Raw genomic sequence first — 20,697 nt, 5'->3', positions numbered from 1 at the left:
AGAGGTAATTCATTTTGTGATTTGTTAGGAACATGGCGAACCGGAAATAGAGGATGAACCACTGGCCATAGAGTACAAAGAGGCGGAGGCTGGCACATTTCCGGCGACCCATCTACCGCCAGGTCCAGTCACTCCCACTGGCACTCCTGTTCCCATGTTATACTCTGACGCGCTTTGTGGTAGAACCCAAGACTTTCCAGACATCGAGTACTATAAAATACAGATATTGCGAGATTTATCCTAAGATGTTATAAAAATGTATTAAAGTTTGTAACAGTGTTATAAAAGGTATTATGAAAGATATTATAAAATGTAGGTAGTATGTCAGGAAGGATGAGAAGGTGTAAATGTTTTAAGCGAAATAAAGTTTTGATGCTAAAATAAAATTAGGATTATATAGATATATTAAAACTACGAGAGTAGAATGTAACGCAAAAAGAGCTCCTCAAACACGGACTAAGTAGCATGAGTCGCTCGCTTAATCCTTAATTCAACCCTCAATTTGAAGTGAATTAATTAATTACACCCTAATCTCAAGCACTTGGTCCATACAATATCTAGCGCTTGAAAGTCAAATGTTTGTTAAAATATTCAGAAATTAATAAAATATCCAATTCACATCGTCCAAAATTTCCATTCATATGAAACTATCATACTAGCTCAAGAAAGTTTCATCGATTCATTTTTATCGAATATGGCCAACGAGCAATCGCTTTGAAGTTATATTATAGAAACGAAATATCGGTTTCAGCAAGGTTGTACGAACAAAACCAATAATTTACGGATGGTATCCCATGTTCGTGTTTAATATTTCACGAAATTAATTGCAGAGCCGCTGGTGTGAAAAGAGAGTCGGAATGATATTTATTAAAACTGTTCCAAAAAAGAATGGTCATATGTCATGCCTTACGAGGCCATTTGGCCTCGCTAGCACGGCGACGAGTGCTTTCCCAGTTCGCTCCAATTAACGACGATTTTACACCCCTGCAATCACATCGGCGAGCACGGAGACCGTTTTATTCCGGTTGCATACGTTTTTATGAAACTCAGAGTGAAAAGATTGCATCAGGAAATAATCGTAAAACACAACATGTCGTTGGGTGTTCTTCGACGAGGGTGAGAAGTACCTAGGTAGGTAGATAGGTGGTAGGTAAGTAGGTAGTAGATAAATAGGTAGTAGGCAGGTAGGTGGTAGGTAAGTAGGTAGTAGATAAATAGGTAGTAGGTAGGTAGATGGTAAATAAGCAGGTATAGTAGGTAGGTAGATGGTAAATAAGCAGGTATAGTAGGTAGGTAGGTAGAAGGAGAGAGTGTGAGAACTAGAAGAAAACAATGTTCGTTATTTGTACTACTTACGTCCCGAGGGATGAGGGTTTGTTTCAGGCGTAGGATCTTTGCCCTGCATATGACGCATCTCAGCGGTAAAAGTCTTTGTGACACCGCCATTTGTATCGTTTTGACGAAGCAACGTCTGTAAAATGATTCAAAGAAAAATGTAATTAAATTTGGTTGTAAATTATTATTACTCATTTATGTATTTGTCTTATTGATAACGAGATAATGTCGAGATAATGAAGATTCTTCTAAATTGATACAAAAACTACCAAATAGTATTTCAATCAGTGACATCTAGAATGAATGATGACATTGACAGAGAAGGTATATATATATATATGAATGCGAGAATATTGTAGTATAGTATGCAAGATATAGTACGCATAAAAGGATGCAGAAAAAAAATCATTTTACCTGCAAACAACCCGATGGCCGCAGGGAGCAGTTTGCATCGTGGCCCTGGCATTCACACAGATCACGCACTACGAGAAGGGAAAGAAGAGAAATTAAAATTTAATCTCGACAAAGCGCATTAGCCTGATCATTCTTCACCCCATTTGAGATTCATCAAGCGATTCGCACGAGGAAACGAAAGATAAATCCAATGAACTCCCACTGGGAGTTTCTGGTTGGTCAGTAGAGACTTTCAGTGGCTAAACAAGTAACATTTGATCCAACAAAGGATTACAAATTTCCTTAAAGAAGACAGTTTACATAAGGATCAGGATCTAAGGTCTCAAAATTTGGTTGATGATATTTCAAAGACAAGTTGTTTTTTTATCAATTGATTTATTTCAACGTGCTAATCTACACTACATCAGCAATTTCATAACTATTTCTAGAATTCCATGTATCACCTTAAAGCTACGGTGTTCGTGAATTTATTTATTCCATGCCACCTGTAACATAATAGTGCTCTAAAAACGTTCAATCTCATTATGATCCTCATTATTATCACTAGAATTACCAAGCTCAATGAAATTAGCTGCTTTGTAATTAATAAAAGATGCACAAGCGCTTTTGATAAAATGAATGTTCACTTTTATCAACACAGAAACATAATTATCATGTTTATAAACCGTTTCCGCGATAACAAGCATATAAATAAGTAAATTGTTGTTCAACAATTTAATTAACTTTATTATAAAAGCATCATGTACAGAAACGAAAATAAAAGTTTTCTATAGAAAGTGTTCAAATATAATTTCTCGATTCGGTGTAATTCTAGTGTCAATTTATATTTTATTCGCGCTTCTTAACCCACCTCAATGTTGACCTCCAGCACCAACGTTAGCACCCATGCCAACTCCAAATCCACCACCCATACCACCTCCCATATCACCACCTCCTCGCCCTCTTCCTCTACCACCGTCTCCACCTACTCGAGTAGCCCTTCTGCTTCTCTTCATATCTCCACTCACGAATCCAGAGGATCCAGACTGAGACATCATTGTGTGCCCCGATTGGGCCATATCGTCAGGAGACATACCTGGGGGTGGTCCTGGATGTGATCCTGGAGGTGGCCCGCATGGTGATCCATTCGGTGGTGGGCCGCAATTTTGAGAGTCACCTTGGGGGCTGCGTTTCTCTCGGTCGCTGTAAAGGCTGGAAGAACTGGAGGAACTAGACTCCGAGGGAGCTCCAAGGACCTCGAATTATTTTTAGAAATAGTTTAGTTTAGGTAGTTTGGATTTTCAGTTATTATTCTGGTCATGATATAGCGAGGCAGTAGAGTAGGTAAAATAAATTGATTCTTGATTTGACAAAAATTAATTGATTTCACATCTCGAGTTCTAGGCTTACTTAAGCTTGGAAATATATTGGAAATACATTGGAAATACATTTGGAAATACAAATAAAAAAGATGACTGGAAAATAGATGTAATATAAAACATTCAAAACGAGATATGTATTGGTTTATGATATTTAAAGATTCAAGCGAATCTCTTATCTTTTTATAGTTATGTCCATAAAAATGAAAATTTATATAGAAATCCATACACTGTGGATGTTTATGTAAATTCACATTTTTATGAACTATAACTAACAAAAAAACAGTATCAATAAAGGTTCGTTTTATCCATTGAATACTACAACGAGTAATTTACTTCACTTTATGCATTTCAGCATATTCTGTGTATTCTATACAATTTGAACTTTTAAATATCTTATAAACGTATAAATATCGCAGTCTGCTTATTGACTAAGTACTTCAGTCGCAAATAGAAAAGCAGGAAATGTTTATTACTACCTTTTTAAATTATCCTCTCTTAATTTTTATGTCAACATGCTACAAAGAGTACATTGATCCTGTATAAAAGATTTCCTCATACGACCCTAATGTAGGTTTTAGGTCCATTCATATTGCTATCAATTCGTCGATTTAATGTATCAATTTAATTTAATTCGTGCAACCTCGGCATATACATGACCCAAATTACATGTATAAAAAGATAGATGTAAAAGGTTAGTAGAATTGAAGAAATAATTAAAATAATATCTTCTGTACTCGAAGCTTGATAAATAATGGGAAAAGTTTGCTTACAGAGAGTCCCAGCAAAGCGACCACGCTGCAAACGAGGAGATACTTCATATTCACTGATATCTCGACACTCGACACTGTTTCTCTCGCTTTTGGCCCGTCGAATAAATAGTCACGACGTGATTACATGAAAAGGGGAGATGGAATGAGATGCATCAGATATTGCACAGGTGTATGGAAAAAGGATTCGCTGAAAAGGAAATGATGGTTGGGTGTCATTATCAGCTACCTCCATTGTCGCTTATTTTTCCACAGAAGCTACGATTCCTATCTTTTTGTTTTTTTTTTTTTATCTTACGTTCTTTGTCGCAATCATAGCCGTAGATAATGGAAGAATTCTCTCGTTCGCAATGTTAGTTGAAAAAATATTATTCTACAACACAGATGCACGGAAGATAATTACTGTAACTCGTCCGAATGTTATCGTTTGCCGAATCGTTTATTTAGCACCGTGCTTGATGACAGCGATAGTTATCTTCTCAGGAAACTAATTTGCTCACCGACGATAATAATGTCAACCACTGTCTCCAAATTATGTAATCAGCCGACTTAAACGAAGCCTGTGTGCTTTGTTTTTCTACAAACAATAATCGATTATTTCCTCTCGTACGATGCAACTTGCAAAAGTTATTTTCCTAATGTTCGTGAATGATTTATGATCGTTTGGTGTTCCTCGAAGACTTCAATTTTTTGATCTTTTATTTCTTATATTTCATATGTAACGTGGCAGCTATTATTGATAATAAGTGTGGTGTTGGGATATAAATATTATTCAAAATATGTTTCGCAATGTTAGCACAAACTACGTCGCTCCATGAAACCTCGAAGTTCATACGAATACATGGTCCACTTGAATTTAAATAAATGCAAAATACTCCTTTTTTAATAAAATTTCAAGTAATTAATCTTCTTATCAATGAATCGTTCTTCTCAGTCATTAGGATTAAGTCTTTATTAAATCTCGAACCAACTGCTCGATGACATTTTGATACAAGATGATTTCTTTAAACAAGAAATTTTCCTCGTTAGTCAATAGAATCGAGTCCAGCTAATACTTTAATAATTTAGAATATACAAGATGATTTCGCTAAAAAACGAATTTTTCATCGTCACATAGTAACATCAAATACTTCGTATAAAATTAACAATATCAAGTTGATCGGTTCTTTGATGATACCAATAGAATAATTCTTCCACATGATAAATTTATTTATTTAATAAATTACCCATTTTTGTATAATAACATAAAATTGTTCAAGCATAATTACGAATAAAATATCCCTGTTTACCTCTTTGAGGCGTTATCTCCAGAGACCTAGAGGATTGTAATGGACATAACCAAATGAAGCGTCGATTAAATTGGAATATTAATAGCTGCTCGAGGGTGGACGAACATGTCAGGAGTCGCAGGGTCGTAGCAACCACTTTGTCAGCTTCGTTAATCGACTTTTTCAACCCATTGAGCGACCTATTCGCTCGGAAATTGCAACTTTTCTGGACCAGCGGCTGTCTTTCGAACGAACAGAAAGGCTTCTCCTCTCTATGCAGCGTCCATTTGACCGTCGAAAATTCTCTCTGCAGCCCTTGTGTCGTCGCTCGTTTCGTGTATTAATTTCTTTCTGGGTCACTGTACCTGCCAGCTTCTCTTCCTTTTCTCCACTCCGATTTTGTCGTCGTTGAAAATAACTTGCATAGTTCAAAATAACGCGGATTTAGTTTTTAAGATCGAGGCCAGTCTCGAAATGCCTGTTTTCAAGCTTTTCCTCTCGTGCAACGATTTTTTCCCTAATGTCTGAAATAGTCCGCGTTCGTTCACCTCAAAATTTATTCAAACTAAAATTAAGTCTGATATGAAGTTGACTGGAAGACCCTGACGATCTCATTGTTTGAAAAGAAAGAAATCTGTTTTCACTGAAATTGTTGTTAACTGGTCATTGATATTAATACTATTCATTTTGTTCATTTATTTCGTGGGAATTCATTTGTTTCATTGCTATCGAATTTTTCGTTGAAATATTTTTTCAATACCTCTGTAGTCTAATTTAATGTACTGAATGATTTTCCTATCAAGAAGATTTCGTTTGATAATTTGATAATTTAAACAAACCACCAGTCTATCTAAGAAATAATATAAAAGCTGTCTCTTCATTTGTAACTCTTAAAAAATATAGCATCTGTAATATACTTTATTATAAAACACTTAATTGATTAAATTAATAAAAACTTAAAGGTCTTGAACTTGAATAAATAACGAAACTACTCCAAAATGTTTGACGCCTCTGGCTGCCGATCTTTCGATTGCATATTAATTTCCAAAATTAAATTGCATCGTGTTAACAGCTCTGATAAAGAATAGAATCATCCAAGATCCTTCCATTTGTAATTTCGTAATTAAAGTACACTTTGTCAAAACTAGACAACTTGTCGCGTACTATCTTCAATCGTAGTCAATTACTGTCTCGTTTATTTATGACAATCTCCAGACAAAGTTACAAATATACAAAAAGAAAATTTAGCAACAGAACTTTCCAATTAGCAACGCTTCTCGATTAATTCAGATTCATGAGAGATGATAGGTAGAAAGGGATGCTGCGTAAAAATGATGGAAATCTCATTGTCAATCGTGATTGATTCAATAAAATCTTTCCCCAGACATCAAAAGAGAACGATTTCTTTTATTCCGCTCTCTTTCCTCGCGAGGGTACCGCGCAAATCTCATTCCCTCGCCAATCATCGTCTCTCCTTCTGGCAAAATTACGAATTAGGCTTGATTATGCCTTGTCCCTGGCAATAAGGAGGAAAGTAACGAGGTTACCTCGAGCAACCTTGGAGAAAAAAAGGCGAAGGCAAACGCGTAAGAAAATGCAGCTGACCTAATCTCCATTGGGACCAGTCGGGGCACCTTTCCCGCACAGTGTTCCAGAGGTATTAATTAAATCGAGGGTTACCTCGGCATTTCACTGCAAATTTCTTTCATTTTACGCCAGAGTTAAGTGGTAATTTCTCCCTCTGCGGCTTCCACTGAATCGAAATATCCGATTTTTATGACCAACTACCGAGTGGGCCGAGAATTCTCCAAACCTGATTGACCAGGGGAAGGTCGTGCACTATTAATCATTGCGAGTATTTTTTTCTTACTGTAATGTGGTTGATAGTCGATAAAATTGAAAATTTCTTTAAGTAGTTTTGCAGTGAAGATAAAGCGAAGCTTCTCACAGAGTGAGAGGCAAAATTTTTTCTTAGAATTTAGCAAGCATTGCTAATTCGTGAAAAAAGGAATATTGTAGTTTATATTACAATTATACTGTTGATTTTTAAAAAGCGTATTTACAGCATAAAGTGGAATTTTATAAAAGAAGGGAAATTTTCTCCTGAAATTTGCCAAGGATTAATAATTCGCAAAAAGTGGAATTTTGCAGTTTGCATTATAACTAGACTGCGGATTTTTATGAAAGATTTGAAGGTGCAAAAGATGCATAGAACATACATAACGTGCAAAAATATATAGCGTATATATATTTACAAAATATAGTACACCTTATAATATTTAATAAATACAAATGTCTATCTAGATTCCATTTCTTAAGTTATATTTATAAAAATATAAATTTGCATAAGTATCCACAGCCTAATTATCATAATGGTAAAACGATTGACATTCGATTGACATGTTTAAGTCTAAGTGATTATTAACATTAAGAAAATTAGGCATTTGAACTTTAGAATTGAATACTTTTAAAAAAAGTATAGAGTATAATAAATATGATAAAGATCTATCGAAAAGAATCGTTTAAACGCTCACCTCGTCTTCCTGAGAGGACGCTAACTCCGGTTCGTTCTTTTCCAGCTTCGTCAATAGTTTATCCTGAAACAAAAACATATTTGCTAGCAGAGATTTCGCTGAAAGTGACAGGTTAACAACTAACGTGAATCGATTTTTTCTCTGGAACAAACATGTTGAAGGCCTGGGCGTTTTCGTAGAAGGCTGAACAATTGTGATATAGTACTTCAATAATAGTTTCCGGTGCTATTATTGCACCGCGCGTACTAGGAATCGATCGATATGTTATGTCTTTATCAGTTCCCTTGGATTTTTCTTTTTTACAAACCACTTTACCTGATTAGATTTCACGACTGCAAAATTTTGTCACTACTACTCCCTTCGTTTGTTAATTACGCCTAAAATAAAATTAAAGGGTTCGCAACAAAAATAACCTTTGTCAATATTGACTTTATTTATTTTCATGATATTTGCAGAACTTTGGTCCTACTTTTCTAACATTAACAGCTATCTATACCCAATTATTTATACTGTTTCCTTGTGATAAATAAAATAGAAAGTCATTTATCTTTTCCAGACATTGAAAATTAATTCCGGATAATAAAATTGCGAAGTTTCTAAACTGATTAGTTTAGTTCCTGAGAGACTGCAAAGAGAATTTCGTAGAAATCAAACTGGTCCCCCGGAAAATTGTTAGGACGTCGATTGAAAGGGACGTTCTTGAGCTAGGTTTAAATAGAAAATTAGGCGGCCCGTGATTCGAGATGGTCCACGACTAGTGCGTCACAGTGAAAAGTTGCTGTACCAATGTTGCACGGTGGTGGGGATATTTTGCGCATCATCCCCCTAATATCTAGAAAGCACCCTGACCCAGATACACGTACGTGCGGAACAACCGGACGGTCCTCTAGCAGGATCATCCGACATCAAATGAAAACCTCCGCGACATTCGCAATCGGGTTTTATGTCAGGCGTTTTGTAAGGATTGCCGCAACGAATCGTACGTGGCAATGTTCGTGGCGATACATCGGAAATTTCGTCCCAGTCAATTTCGAATATCTGCTTTATCGTCAGCGAAATTTCGAGCCAGTTCCAATCTTATTTATCGTTATCGTTAGCGATGTGGTCGAGTTCTGCATTTCCACGATTTCGAACCAATCGTAATCCTAATACGAAGTTCCACTTTATGATGTTTGATTTACCAGATATTAGATATTACGTTTTATTTTTGTGCATTTATGAGATACTTTGATCTCGAATTTCAAAGCGAGCATGAATAGGGTTCGACTACGTGCGACAATTTTCAACATTTGAAAACGTTGCAGTTGGAGTACAAAGGCTATAAAACTATCGTATATTAATCGTTTTTTAGTTTAGATAAATTTCTGGAAAATTGAACATTAATTATGCATATCGTTATTAAAATAAAAGAATTTTAAAAGAATGAAGTTGATCGATTTGGGTATCGATTGATTTAAACGATTCGTGTAGGAGATTATATACGATGTATTTTCAATTTTATTCGCACTCGGTATTATAAATAGGAAATTATCGCAAGAAACTTGATCCCATTGCTGTGTATTGTTCTTTTGGGTAGTTTCGCCATTTCTGAAAGTAGTTCGTAGCGTGTAATCACAGTCGATTAAACTCCTCAAAATTCTACAATCGTTAGGATAATGGAATTACCGCGAGGAAATTGTGCAATTTCTATTCGATACAGAGCCGATCGACAGCGTATTTGCAATCGTTTCCATCGGAGTGAAGAAGTCCATCAAGCATTCGATTAGTTTGCAATTTATTGCTTCCAATTTTCTCGGTAATTGTTATAGCGCGTACACCAAATCGATCGAGCAATAGTCTATATACATATTTTCTCATACCGATGAAATCTTCACGAAAGAGTCAATTTGTCAAGCTCGTATCTAAATGATCGTAGATTCCGGTTGACAAACTGCTCCTGGAGAAAATAAATCAGTGGTGTAAGACTTTTTCCAAACGGGAGAAAGGTATTTATGTTGTGCGAGTTTAGATCGACAGATTAGTGGTAATTATGAAACGCTTTTCTTTAATTAAATGTGTTTTTCTCAGAACCGTATTCTTCGATGTAGCCTACACGATCGCTCAGGCTTTAATCGGTTTTCATTTCATTTTCAATCTTTGCGCGTGTTTTCGATGGATATATTATTTAACAGATAAAACAAAATGATCGAAAAACGATTTTTTTAGCATAGAAAACACAATAGAAAAAAATAAATATCTAAAACGTCATTTTCTGTATTTTTAATATCTTTTATTTCATTCTGGCGTTTGGTCAGTATACTGTCAGCCAATGGAATTCTTATTTTTTCCAACGTTCATACTACTATACTACTAATAATAGTATTTTATTGTGTTGGATTTTCGTCCATTACAATCTTAGAATTAGATGAACATTCGATGATAATTATACTTATATTTATTATCAAGACTCGTACTAAGTGACATGTTTCACACAATTCTGATTATTTTTGCTTCAAAATGTTAATGAATATTTCTAAAACGCAAACAGATATATGCGCAAGTAATATAATCGATGCCATAAAATTTTACGGTTTCTTCGTAAAAAGGTTGCAAAAGAATGTAAACAATGGCACTTTAGGCTCAAATATCCTCGTAAATCTGATTGCTTCGAATTGTTCATCGGACGCTAATGGCCCAGAACAATTTTACGATAGAAATTGTCTAAAATTGGAAGAAAAACGAGGCTGGCGTCATGCTCGAGATCCTCCATCAGAGGTGCTATAGATCTCGACTCTCGATTTCTGTCAGTTTTGCTGCTGCAGCTATCGCTGACAGGAATCCGGTTCTTTCGGTGATCCTCTTGTCTTAAGCTTCTTTTATCGACATGATACCGCTCTTTCTAACCTCTTTGCTGTGTCGTGTAATCATCATCAGAAGAGGTAATAATCAATGAATAACGATCGTTCGTTAAAATTCTCGCGAGTGTTCGATGATTATGTGAATACTTTTCTATTGATCTCGATTAATTCTACGAGCTAATTAGTTAATTGATTCTATGGTTCGTTCGAATGAAAGTGGTAGAGTATCTTTCTTCCTTCTTTGTTCTAAAAGAGGCACTTTTCTAATGCGCGCGTATTCGGAACGAAGGAGGCGAATAATGGTGTCCATTTGAATTTTCGGCGGATTGCCTTAGCCGACCACGCTCTACATAAAAAAAGAGCCCCTGAATGGTTCTTTTCACGAACAGAATACGACGTCTATGGAAATTTCGGTGCCTTTTGTATGTTAAAAAATGTTATTCATCCGTCGAATTTTCTAGTTGAAATATATTAATGTTTAAAGTTATCCATTTGCCTATTTCCGACGAAGCGTATTTTAATGGTAAAATTTAGCATAAAAATGGAACTGTTACTATTCTATTCTGTATAATCGCCATAGTTTTGCACAATAGCATAGCGACGGGAATAAACTGATCTTTGGAAGGCGACATCCAATATCGAAGGTGGGGATTGTATCATAATTATCAAATCTTATAGAACTATTTTATCATTCGACACGCTCTTTATCATCAGATTCTTTTTATTTTCTGAATTATAAGTCGGATCTCCTAAATTGATAGAGAGAGTTCCAGTGTTACTATTTATAAGCGTTGCTATTTGAACGATACATATATGTATGTAATAATGCAATGTATATAATAACAGTAAAATTGCATTGCTGCTCTTTTTTAATAGGTAGTTTATAGTCGTGTGTAGTCTAAATTTGCCGATTTTTACGAATGATGGTGTATGTAAACAATGTCTTTCCTAAATATCGTTGTAGCTATTTAATACCTTAATTGAATGTCTTTTAATAAGAGGAAAGTTTTTGACAGGAAGCTCCAGAATAGGAAAGTTGCTGGGAAACAATTAAGGATATTTCCAAATAGAATGATCAAACTTCGAACAATCTAGAATGTTTCGAAACAACTTAGAATGTTTAGGACAGAAAACTTCTTGGGAAACGATTTAGAGGAGTGTTTAATGCACCAACACATGTAACGTATGTACTGCTGTACTTTCACTTTAAAGTTCGAAGAGTAGGTAACAAGCTACACGAGATTCAATGGGAATCCATTACCATAAATTAAACGCATTAACTAGAGCGTGCCATGCACCAGCTTTCTAAGATACTATTACTAAAAACCTACTAATCGACTAATAAATTCGCCCGAGCGCTGTTATCACGTGGAATAACGATTGCACGTTACGCTGTCGTATTATCGCGATGGTCGTAGTAAATAATTTCACGTTACAACAAGATCACGGCTATCAAGCCACTGTGTCGTATTAGATTAACAGTACTAATCGATATTACGACAGCCTAGCTTCCTCCAAGCGATTCCGTCTCGCTTGACTTTTCACACCACGGTTTATCGTCACGTCGCAACAATACTTGCAGTTGATTAACTTCTTCTTAGACTTTCGAACACTTTCACCGTCGCTGAAGAAACCTTCATCGGAGTTAGATAGACCAGGCTTGTGGAAAACGATCAGCTGTCAATTTTGTAGACATACAAGAGAATCAGTTTACTATGATGTTATGCTACAATTTGTTTAATCAGTTACGTAATATCCATCGTTTTTTTATTGTCGCAACGTTTTGGAAGCCTATTTATATCACCGTTGTAGGAAGAAGTTGCTTTTGATACAGAGAAGAATAGAATAGAATATATAAATAATCTTACAAAGAAAAATGGTGATAGTCTGGTGCTATGCCTAGAGGGCAGGCATTTTTAATAATGCGAAGAAGAATTTCAACTAGTTTATACCTATTTTGAAATGTATATCGCATAACTAACCAAAAATAGACTTCGTCTTCTTCCATGTCTAATCTCTACAATTGCTTGATCTACATTAATTTGTAAATTCAAACGAGGGTCAACTATCTTAGAAACATACAACGCTATTCTTATAAAACGACTGCGGCGTATGATCCAGCTCGAAGCTGATTTTCTCGATACGATGCAAATCTACGCTATTTTTTCCACCAATCGAAAACCTTTTTCGACTTCAAAACGGAATGAAATTGTATCTCCAACGTAGGATAAAAAAAGCAACTTAAACGAGTCACGTAATGACATATCGTTGGACTAGGACAATTCACTGTGACACAAAATCCTTCGTCGTCCAGCGATCCTGGAATCAAGGTGAACATTTTATTGCACGTTTATTCTGCTCGTAGACAATCTATTATTTGGTAAGTCTAGGGTTGAAGTTAGAGAAACATTCATCGTCGGTGCGGTCCGTTTCGATAAAAATTTAATCGCCAGGAGGCACGATAGTGGATCACGCGATAGATCGGCCTGTAACGAGACAGAACAGAAACACTGGGTATCCTTCGTCCTCGGCCGAAATTACGGACAGTATCTCGGGACGGTAAGCGACGTGGCAAAATTTACCAGGCCATAAACGCCGTTGCTGATTTACGTTCCACTCGCGCATGGAATTCCGGTTTGCGACGCTTTGTGAACGTTCGTCGTTTATGGTTTCTACTGAAATATTAAACCACGCTGCATCTGTCACTGTGTATCCTGTGCGTGACGTTTCCTTCCTTTGACTTGATGAAACAACGATAAATTTGCAAGTGGATACAAGGAAATCATGGTCGATGTGATTTGCAATAGCGAAGAGAAACGTTCGCTAAACGTATCAAGTGCGCTAATTTTTATTATATTTGTTTCCCAGCAACGATCCAAGTTAGTAAGTTTAGTGTTTCCAGTGTTGCTTTGAGTATGCGTGCAGCCAATATCTTCTCAATAAATTTGGTTGAATACAAAAATTCATGGTAGCCTCAATTAACAAGACGGCCGTAATGTGAATTACGCTTTCAACCTGGTCGTTCCATCAAATTCGAATGTAAGAAACTGTTTTGGTTTGGTTTGGTTTGGTTTGACGTGTTCTACCTTATAAATCTGTTGTTCTTACAAATCATGCTGCCGTATCTCTAATGGAAATAGTGAAAGAATTTCTCTGTCGGGAGAAAGGAGCACCGAACAGGAGAGAGGAGAATTTAGATCGTGAAGTGGAATCGGTAATGCACGCGACATCACGTGCCGTTTTCAGGTTCAATGACGAAGACCGCGACGATTGGTCGAGGCCAAGCGTCGCCATGCAAAAACAACGAACATTCCAAGTTACGTTCGCTTTCTGCCACCAGGTGAGAATCCATTGCACGTCACAACGTTGCCAGCTGGTACCTGTTCTTATTGTTGTCCTATCGACGTAGACCGAGATATAGAGTACCTGCTTTTTACCAGGTGCGTCCGTAATTAATCAACAAATTCTTAGGATTTGTTCAATCTTACTAACGACAATGTAGGAAAATAAAAAATTGTTTTATTAAATTATTATATATAAAGTTCATTAGGTAGACTAATTTTCAAGTAACAATTTTACGATATAAATAAAAATATTCTACTAACGACGGTATGAAGAAGCCTCAAACTTCATTATCATTAATCATTATTCTCTGTTATATTAGGAAGAATCCAACTTGTGGGACGACGTTAAATATTTCAGACCCGTATTCCTTGCGGAAGAGTAATTTTAACGACAGATATCCAACGGTAATTTTCATTCACGGATACAGCGGGAGTGCGAGGGCAGGAAGTGCCACGGCAATAAGAGACGGTACTCTTCAAGTTATTCATGTGTTATAGTCACCGTCGAATCATTTTTAATTAAATCCTCCTCCTCACGGACCATTATTGTGATCCGTTTTCTCGTTTAAAATTAATCCCCTAAACTTTAAGACATCTAACAACATACGCTTGTTCTTTAATTCATATTCAGTATTTATTTCCTACTCGAATAATTTTTTACTTTGAAATTGTGTCTTACAATTCAACAAATTCAGCGAAAGTCTACTTTTTGAAATTAAGTTAAATTATATTTAAAAATTCAGGAAATTTACTGACTGCGATAAAACAATTAGCATACATTGGGTCAAATAATATTGAAATATTATACAACAAGTTTGATCATTACGTGCAAAGTTTAAAATTGAATTTTAAAATGTCGAAGCTTGGGTGACACGAATAATCCTACTTTGCTATATTGAACGTATTTAGTAATCGTCTCGTAACGACTAAATTTAGATCATTGAACATTATCGATTAGCAAAGTGTTCGTTTTACAGACACAGAATTTCTGAATGAATTTACGTGGAATATTCCGATATGCATACGTATATTATCAGATTTGCCAAGACAGAGCTTGGTAGACAGAAACTGATGGAACTAGGCTGGGGACATTAGTAGCTACAAGAATCAAGCAGACAAGCCACTGTAAGACATTTTGACAGGATGATAAATCGTGAATCTCTTGAAAGTTCACCCTTTCACTATGGAAACTTCCCCGCACACGCAGGATCCATATTTCTGGTCCGACTATGACATTCACTCTGCTCCTTTTCAACGGCGAACTCTACTGTGCTGGTCACAGACAAGTTTCCAAATCGTTGGGAACTTTCCGCGACTCGTTTCCATACCAGTGGAATTGAAACGAGTAAACTTGAACTTGAACTACATCCGTCAGATGACTAATATCTTTTGAGAAAAATATATGTATATTTATGTCCTCTGGCCATTGAACTAGGACCACGTGCTAAAATTTCAATTTCTCATCTATGAAACTACATCATATAGATGGTAAATTTCTTTCTGGAACTGTAACAAATTATTCAATACGTAAACGATTATCTGTATGCAGATACATACATAACAATTACTTGAAAAATTTATATACAATTGGTTTGCCAATATATATTCTTATTTAATCGAGATTTATTGTATCATGATTAACGGTAATTTATAAGAAGCTATGCATTTGAAACGTTTTAATACTAACTTTAGTGTTAATATTAATCTATGCTATCGTAGAATGAAATATTACTTCATATTGACCATTGAATCAACATAACGACACTATATCATAAATAGAAAATTGTCTTTGGTTATCGAAATTATTATCACCATAGAATTTTTTAATTCTATAAAAAAATTTCAAAAATATTGAGTGGCTCTAGTTCAATCGCCAAGATACAATAGGTTCCTTGTTCATTTTCAAGAATACAATTTTTCTTGTGATAAAGAAATCACTGGCCATCTTTCAGTTTACTTGAAACGAGGCGAGTACAATATAATCTTAGTGCACTGGACCAAATTGGCCGGTCTACCATGGTACGTGACAGCGGTTCGAAACACGAGAATAGTCGGACCTCAGGTCGCTCGTCTGGTGAATTGGCTGGACGCTCAGGGAGCGATATCCCTAGCCAGCTTGCACGTAATTGGTTTCAGCTTGGGTGCCGAGATCGCTGGTTTCATGGGGAAAGCTCTTGCTCCGCGGAAGGTATGGAAATTTCGCTTATCCAGAGTAATAAGAAATTTCACTTTCACCAAAGACGTTCAATCCGAATTCAGGTTGGAAGGATCACAGGATTGGACGCAGCCTATCCTCTTTACATGAACACGGGCGGAGACGGGCATCTAACAAAGACTGACGCCATGTTCGTCGACGTGATTCACACCGATGGTGGAAACTTTGGCTTCCCGAATCCTTTGGGACATGTCGATTTTTATCCGAACGGTGGCAAACCTATTCAGCCTGGATGTAACTTGGACAATGTTATTCGGAGAAGTGTGTCGAAACTCATCAACCAGTATAGTATGTACTGAATCTTCTGCGAACTATGAAGTCATTTTTTATTAAGATTCTTCTTTATTAGATCTTCTTATCTTTATCTTTATTAGACCTTATCTTCTTAAAGTCTAAAAAAGTCTAAAAAGATTGTCTTAAGAGATATATCAACGATATTGGTCACAAAGTTAAGATTTACCAAATTCGAGGACCGAAGCGCATAGTTTCAGATCCTTTCAGCCTTTAAAGTCTATCATGAAGGAAATTTCATAGTGATATCATTGTTATGTTTCTTGTAATTATCGCAAACAGTAACTTTACTTATTAAATTATATTGAATCGTGATAAAACACAACATTTGAAGCTTTAATATTTAAAATTATTCTATAGATTTTGACAAATAACAGAAATACCCAAAAATATGCAGGGCAGTATATATAATCATAATATTTTAAAAGAAAAAAATAAAAGAAAGATAATCCGAAAAATGGACAATAACTTTTTATAGAAAGAAGAATTTTATTCTTGGAAGGGGATAAATTATCTATTATATCGTGGTCTTTGAACTAGAACCACTCAATATTTAAACAATTCTTTTATGGAATTAAAATTGTAGATTAGTTTTTCTTTGCAAAGGAATTCTATGAATAAATATAATAAAATAATCATTAAAATAGGAATGACTGTTCGCGATTGCGTTAAAGCTTTATATCACAACCTCGCTATATCGCTTCCATAATTTAATTTCTCTTAATGAATCGCTATTTCTTTCTGTCTAGTCGTCTGTGGACATAACAGAGCATGGATGTTTTATGCGGAATCTGTGACAAATCCGTTTGGATTCCCTGCCAGTCAGTGTCCAAAATGGCATCCGAATATCCAGGCACAGTGCACGTGGACACCTGATGTCTTAATGGGCTTCGCGGTGGATTCTAGAGTCAGAGGGAAGTTTTATCTAAGAACGAACGCGCAAGCACCGTTCGCGAGGAACGCAACTGGATACATAAGAAAATGATATTAGTTTGGATGAACCAGACGAGCAAAAAATCTCAATTTTCTGAGTATAGTCCGAGAAAAAAGAGGAAACGAGGATTCTAAGTAACTACTGGACGCTCAAAGTGTAACGACAATATTCACAAGAAACTGCACAGTTCATCCTAGTTTCATTAAGTCACGAAAAAAAAAAAAAAAAACGGCGAGGAACATCGTGGAATAATTTTTTCGTAGAGGAAGATTAAAAGTAGACGAATTTTGACAGCATTGAAACGATCGAAGTAAGAATATTCAGTAAAGATATTCTCACAGAAATGGCGAAATAATGTTATGGAATAATTCCTTGACGAAAAATATGGAAATAAATATTGATAGATTAAAATGATCTTGAAAATCGATGCTAGAAATTAGGAATAATATTATCGAGAAATGGCAAAGCATTCTCACGAAAATGGCAGGAAACTTTATAAAACAATATTTCGCAGAGGAAAATAAAAAATCGATAGATTGATAGAAGAAAATTGATATAAAGGTTCCTGTTATCAATTGTGAAAAATGTCAATAAAGTTGACTACCATCGAACGCGTAGTTTCCCTCCTTTACGACCATGGATAGGGGACACGAGGCAAAATGGTCTGCAATTTAGCATTATTTCCGATGCGCCTTGGCTACTCACACGAAATATGGAAATTCCAAGGGCGGTCTTCTTATTTTCTATTTTAGACAATCGATGAGGATTGGAACGACTCCCTGAGACGGGAGTTATTGTATTAAACATTTCACAATTCATCAATTCGGAAACAGGAGCACAATGAGAAGCGAAGATCGTGAAAAAAACTGAATTGGATGATCTCCAATACTGTTCTGAACTTTTGCTTATTGTAATATCACTGGGTCAGAGATGTTCAAAAATTATGTAGTCTTTGGAAGATAGTTATAAATAAGAAGAGAGATATCTATAATATTCGATGACTAACAATATGAAACAATTCTTCAATCTCTAAAGTATTTCATATATAATCGATGATTTTACTGGGTAATTAAAAAAATGAAGAAATTTTAACTTAGACCTTCATTTGATAGGAACAATTTAGTCATTCTAATATAATTTTGATTAACATTCTTTGTAGATGACATGTATTATCTGTTAATGACGAAATTGTTTCTGTCGACTGAAAATATCGATGATGTAATGGCATTTGCACGACAGAAGTCATTTTTAAATTACTGGTGTTTATAGGAGTACATTTATGGGAAATGTATAAAAATGCACATAATGTACATAATGTAAAAAACATACATATGTAAGATACCCAAGATAAAGTACCTGTTACGATATTTATTAGATGGAATAAAGTACCTAAGTTCTTTTTGTACGTAACCGCATGACCAGAAATACTCCAAAATCTGTAAATATTTATAAATAAAAAGGAACGTATCAACAAATCTTTCATGTTCTACGTTATAGACGAATCACTTGTCAGATGCATTTCAAAGAAATCAAAAGTTTCCTATAAAACACTCGAACGTATCCTGTTGGCGTCAAAGACTTTCCAATTCGTCGAGACGACAAAAACGTTTCTAGAAACCGAAGCTACTATTCTCCTTCATCGTTTTTGCCTTTACCAGAACGCACAGAGCGTGGATACTTTCCAATGATCCAGGCATCCACGCGAGACAATGCTTTTCTCAGTTTTTCAGCAGCAACGTTTTCCGCGTCGGTTTCGTGTGGAGAATGGGTGCAGTCATTTCCAAGCACGAAAGAAATCGAACCAGCTTGAATTGCATCGTGCTATCAGCCTAGTTTCTCCCTTCCTGATAATTAAAAATTAACGAGAACCTCTTACAACGCTTATTGTTAACGATTCTTTCAACCTCTCCTTTATCTCAAGGACGACTGAACTTTCCGATCAGAATTTTTGGTATCCCGAGAGCGAAAACAGAAGTTTCGAAAAGCTGCCACTCTAAAATCCAAATGTTTACCCGCGAGTGCATCGAATCAGCTAGTATCTGGTATTTTCGAACGAATCCAGAGTTCGAGTGGTCTGAAGTGCTCTCGAAAAGTCGATGGAAGCGCATAGTGGAGACTTTCCTAAGGTGGTTACGTAACGGTGGTGGTCTAAAACGATTATCCAAATACCGGTCGAAATTTGTTAACGATTTAGCTGAGCTACGAATAGAAGAAAATGGACCAAAGAAAAAAGAGTCCGAGCAAACTCGAGGAGCGTGTCTTGAGAAGTAGTCGAGGGTGTACTTAGATGAATCGTAGACGTAGCTCACAATAGAGTGCAATTCCGAGGAATCGATGAAATGATTTATGTAAAGTGGTGAACTGTGTTTGTCCGACTGCTCTTCCTCAGACTACCTCGACCGAATTATCTGCAATACAGTGAATGACACTTTTTCAAGCGAAGTATTGTTATTTTTGACGAGTGGATACCAAAGAGAAGAATCAATTTTTTAAGCTCAGAAATGGGTATTATATGTATGTGTAAAATTATTCAAAAGTATTCTATATATTATCTACATATTATTTTAAAACCGAAGAAATCTGAAGTTCCATCATTTTCTGCGTGCCATCTTTGTTTTTCTTCGGCCTGTTTTTAAATATTTAGTCATTATTTCGTCGTAAATTATTTGAGCAATCAATTGTCCTTTATATTACTCATTACATCGATAAACCTTCACATTTGAACATTAATTATATAAATAATACAGCTTGGTATTTAACGAGACCATTTTTAATGTCAATCATACGTTTAAAGTAACTATTTACTTGTCTTGCTTTCTAATTTTATCAATATGATATAATCTGATTGTATCAATTATTATTAATTTTGAAAAGTTTCGTGTAATACATTTAAAATATTCGAATACTCTTGTGAATCACAGTAGATAGGATATCAAAATGAATTTACCAAATCTTGTACTTAATTGTAATATATCGCATCTACGTTTATCAATAGATGATTCAAGTTTCGCTCTTATTCATTAATTCTCCACTAGTTGTACACTTTGGGAAAATTCACGTAAGCGCTGCTACTATGAATCGATCAAAATGTCCGTATACTTATAAGCGTTGAGTGTACCTGCACGCGAAATCTTGCAATCTGTACTGTCGGTCAGTCAACCCGGCATGTACGTTAAAAAATTCACCACTGACAGGTCGATAACGATCGACGACCTATGGCCAGGGTTATAGATGACCCTAGTCTTGAAAGACCACCGGTTGTAAAGGCCGGACACGAACGTGCAGCGTATCGTCCACGTTCGACCACATTTCTCTCCGCTGTCATGGAAATCCCACGAGTGTCGTGACCAGCTGTGTTCTCGTCACCTTCTGTAGAAAACGAAGCCGAGTTTCGCGC

The 20,697-nt window shown here is 35.8% G+C and overlaps 3 protein-coding genes across 5 annotated transcripts in view; 1 reads left to right on the top strand and 2 right to left on the bottom strand.

Moving 5' to 3' along the window:
• The window catches only part of LOC126922928 (fl(2)d-associated complex component-like), a 49,961-nt gene that overhangs the window by 8,147 nt on the left and 21,117 nt on the right, over positions 1-20,697 (bottom strand). For both annotated transcript variants that reach the window (XM_050735892.1, XM_050735891.1), the window contains 4 exons: positions 7,680-7,742; positions 1,750-1,817; positions 1,357-1,471; positions 42-210 (listed from right to left, as the gene is read on the bottom strand). In XM_050735892.1, the coding sequence (XP_050591849.1) occupies positions 42-210; positions 1,357-1,471; positions 1,750-1,817; positions 7,680-7,742 (415 nt within the window). The remainder of the gene's footprint in view (positions 1-41; positions 211-1,356; positions 1,472-1,749; positions 1,818-7,679; positions 7,743-20,697) is intronic.
• LOC126922955 (uncharacterized) lies at positions 2,105-4,909 on the bottom strand. Its single transcript, XM_050735931.1, has 3 exons — positions 3,881-4,909; positions 2,600-2,984; positions 2,105-2,234 (listed from the first exon to the last, which is right to left on the bottom strand). Exons 1-2 carry the CDS (start codon positions 3,926-3,928, stop codon positions 2,601-2,603), a joined length of 432 nt encoding a protein of 143 aa, XP_050591888.1. The 5' UTR covers positions 3,929-4,909; the 3' UTR covers positions 2,105-2,234; position 2,600.
• Positions 10,485-18,775, top strand: LOC126922932 (pancreatic lipase-related protein 2). 2 transcript variants are annotated; one of them, XM_050735901.1, is made up of 6 exons: positions 10,485-10,597; positions 13,857-13,956; positions 14,181-14,329; positions 15,813-16,048; positions 16,120-16,363; positions 17,116-18,775. In XM_050735901.1, the coding sequence occupies exons 1-6, from the start codon at positions 10,543-10,545 to the stop codon at positions 17,349-17,351; spliced, it is 1,020 nt and encodes a 339-aa protein (XP_050591858.1). In that variant the 5' UTR covers positions 10,485-10,542; the 3' UTR covers positions 17,352-18,775. The 2 variants fall into 2 exon arrangements, with proteins under 2 accessions (XP_050591858.1, XP_050591857.1); XM_050735900.1 differs by lacking the exon at positions 10,485-10,597 and adding an exon at positions 12,752-12,846.

Source organism: Bombus affinis, chromosome 13 (genome assembly GCF_024516045.1).
Source record: "Bombus affinis isolate iyBomAffi1 chromosome 13, iyBomAffi1.2, whole genome shotgun sequence".
Lineage (NCBI taxonomy): Eukaryota > Metazoa > Arthropoda > Insecta > Hymenoptera > Apidae > Bombus > Bombus affinis.
The sequence above is the reverse complement of the archived record's forward strand: the minus strand, read 5'-3'. Positions and strand labels throughout refer to the sequence as shown.

Excerpts from the sequence above, each read along its gene's own strand:
- LOC126922932 (XM_050735900.1), top strand. The coding sequence starts at position 12,774 with ATGACATATCGTTGGACTAGGACAATTCACTGTGACACAAAATCCTTC. Across the intron at positions 14,330-15,812 it reads TGCCACGGCAATAAGAGACG|TTTACTTGAAACGAGGCGAG; the intron begins GTACTCTTCAAG and ends GCCATCTTTCAG. Across the intron at positions 16,049-16,119 it reads AAGCTCTTGCTCCGCGGAAG|GTTGGAAGGATCACAGGATT; the intron begins GTATGGAAATTT and ends ATCCGAATTCAG.
- LOC126922955 (XM_050735931.1), bottom strand. The coding sequence starts at position 3,928 with ATGAAGTATCTCCTCGTTTGCAGCGTGGTCGCTTTGCTGGGACTCTCT. Across the intron at positions 2,985-3,880 it reads TCGCTTTGCTGGGACTCTCT|GTCCTTGGAGCTCCCTCGGA; the intron begins GTAAGCAAACTT and ends AAATAATTCGAG.